Here is a 1,816-nt window from a genome sequence, read left to right as displayed (position 1 = left end):
AAGATAGAGAGAAAGAGACAGAGAGAGAGAGAGAAAGAGACAGACAGAGAGAGAGAGAGAAAGAAAGAGAGAGAGAAAGAGAGAGAGAGAAAGAGAGAGATAATAACATCTATGTGTGCGTGACTACAGATGGCGCCGCTGTCGTTCACCAGAAGTCGTCGTTGTACTGCTTGACGACGGCCTGCACGGCCCGCAGCTCCGCCACGTCCGGCAGGAAGTACAGCTCGTGCAGGTGCTCCGACAGCTCCCCCTGGTGGTCGACGATGAGGAACGTGAAGATGTCGGCGACCTCGCGGGGGCGCCGGCGTAGCAGCGGCAGCAGCGTGACGACGATCTGTCCAAGCATCGGTCCGAGCGCCGGCAGCTCCACGCTGCAAGCACCGCGCGAGATCGTCATCGCTAGCGCCACCTAGCTTTATCTGCGTGAACTTCTACGTTCATGTTACGGCGCTATACGACCCATAGTTCACGCTTGCTGTGGCTCTACCCGTTTAACCCTTAGCATCTTCTACTGGGCTATACAACCCACAGTTCGTGCTCATGGTAGCTCTACCTGCATAGCCCCTAGCTTCTGCTACTGGGTTATATGACACACAGTCCACGCTCACCGTAGCTCTACCCGCGTGGCCCCTCGCACCTGCTACAGGGGCTATATTTCCCACAGTTCACAATCACTGTAGCTTTACATTACCTTTAACACCGTAGAGGGGGGTTGGATCGTTTATCACAGGGGAATCTATAGCACACTAACCTGATTACAATAATATAGAAGAGGGACATTTAGCACGGGGGGGGGGGGGCACACACACGCTACACCGGTCACGAGAATACATAGAGGGAGTACAGACTCTCTACACGAGCATACAGTTTGCCACGAGGACGTAATGTTATCTGTCGCGCCATGGCGCACCTGCGTACGAAGCAGTGCCACGCGCGGCAGGAGAGCAGCGGGAAGTCCTCTGTGCGGTACTTGAGAGCTATGCGCAGCGTCGCCATCACCTTCATGCGCACGGTCGTCACGTGCTTCGCTCCCATCAGCTGCATGATCGACACCAGACTGTTCAACGCCTGCGGACACAACGCAGCAGCAGGAGATCAGGGGGAGTCGGTTCCCATGACGACGACGATGATGACAATGATGAGGACAACGATGAAGACGACGACAACAATAAAGAAAGAATGATGACGATAACAACGATGTTGTCGTCATCTTGTCATCGTTGTTGTTGTTGTCGTCGCTGTCGTCGTCATTGTCGTCACCAGGGTCATCATTGTCGCTGTCGTCGTCATTATCGTCACCAGGGTCATCATTGTCGCTGTTGTCATCATTATCGTCATTGTGGTCATCATTGTCGCTGTCGTTGTTGTCATTATCGTCATCGTGGTCATCATTGTCGCTGTCGTCGTCATTATCGTCATCAGGGTCATCATTGTCGCTGTCGTCGTCATTATCGTCATCAGGGTCATCATTGTCGCTGTCGTCGTCATTATCGTCATTGTGGTCATCATTGTCGCTGTCGTTGTTGTCATTATCGTCATCGTGGTCATCATTGTCGCTGTCGTCATCATTGTCGTCATCAGGGCCATCATTGTCGCTGTCGTCGTCATTATCGTCATCGTGGTCATCACTGTCGCTGTCGTCGTCATTATCGTCATCAGGGTCATCATTGTCGCTGTCGTCGTCATTATCGTCATCAGGGTCATCATTGTCGCTGTCGTCGTCATTATCGTCATCGTGGTCATCATTGTCGCTGTCGTCGTCATTGTCGTCATCGTGGTCATCATTGTTGCTGTCATCGTCATTGTCGCCATCAGG

General features: G+C 52.6%; 1 protein-coding gene across 1 annotated transcript in view; it reads right to left on the bottom strand.

The window, feature by feature from the left end:
* LOC106813710 (serine/threonine-protein kinase ATR-like) overlaps window positions 1–1,816 on the bottom strand; it is a 48,798-nt gene that overhangs the window by 41,611 nt on the left and 5,371 nt on the right. The window contains exons 6-7 of the mRNA XM_014817919.1: window positions 911–1,068; window positions 150–371 (exon numbers count right to left, since the gene is read on the bottom strand). Coding sequence (XP_014673405.1) covers window positions 150–371; window positions 911–1,068 — 380 coding nt within the window. The remainder of the gene's footprint in view (window positions 1–149; window positions 372–910; window positions 1,069–1,816) is intronic.

Source organism: Priapulus caudatus, unplaced genomic scaffold (assembly GCF_000485595.1).
Source record: "Priapulus caudatus unplaced genomic scaffold, Priapulus_caudatus-5.0.1 Scaffold812, whole genome shotgun sequence".
Classification (NCBI taxonomy): Eukaryota; Metazoa; Priapulida; class Priapulimorpha; order Priapulimorphida; family Priapulidae; genus Priapulus; species Priapulus caudatus.
Note: the sequence above shows the minus strand (reverse complement) of the source record. Positions and strands in the feature narration are given on the sequence as shown.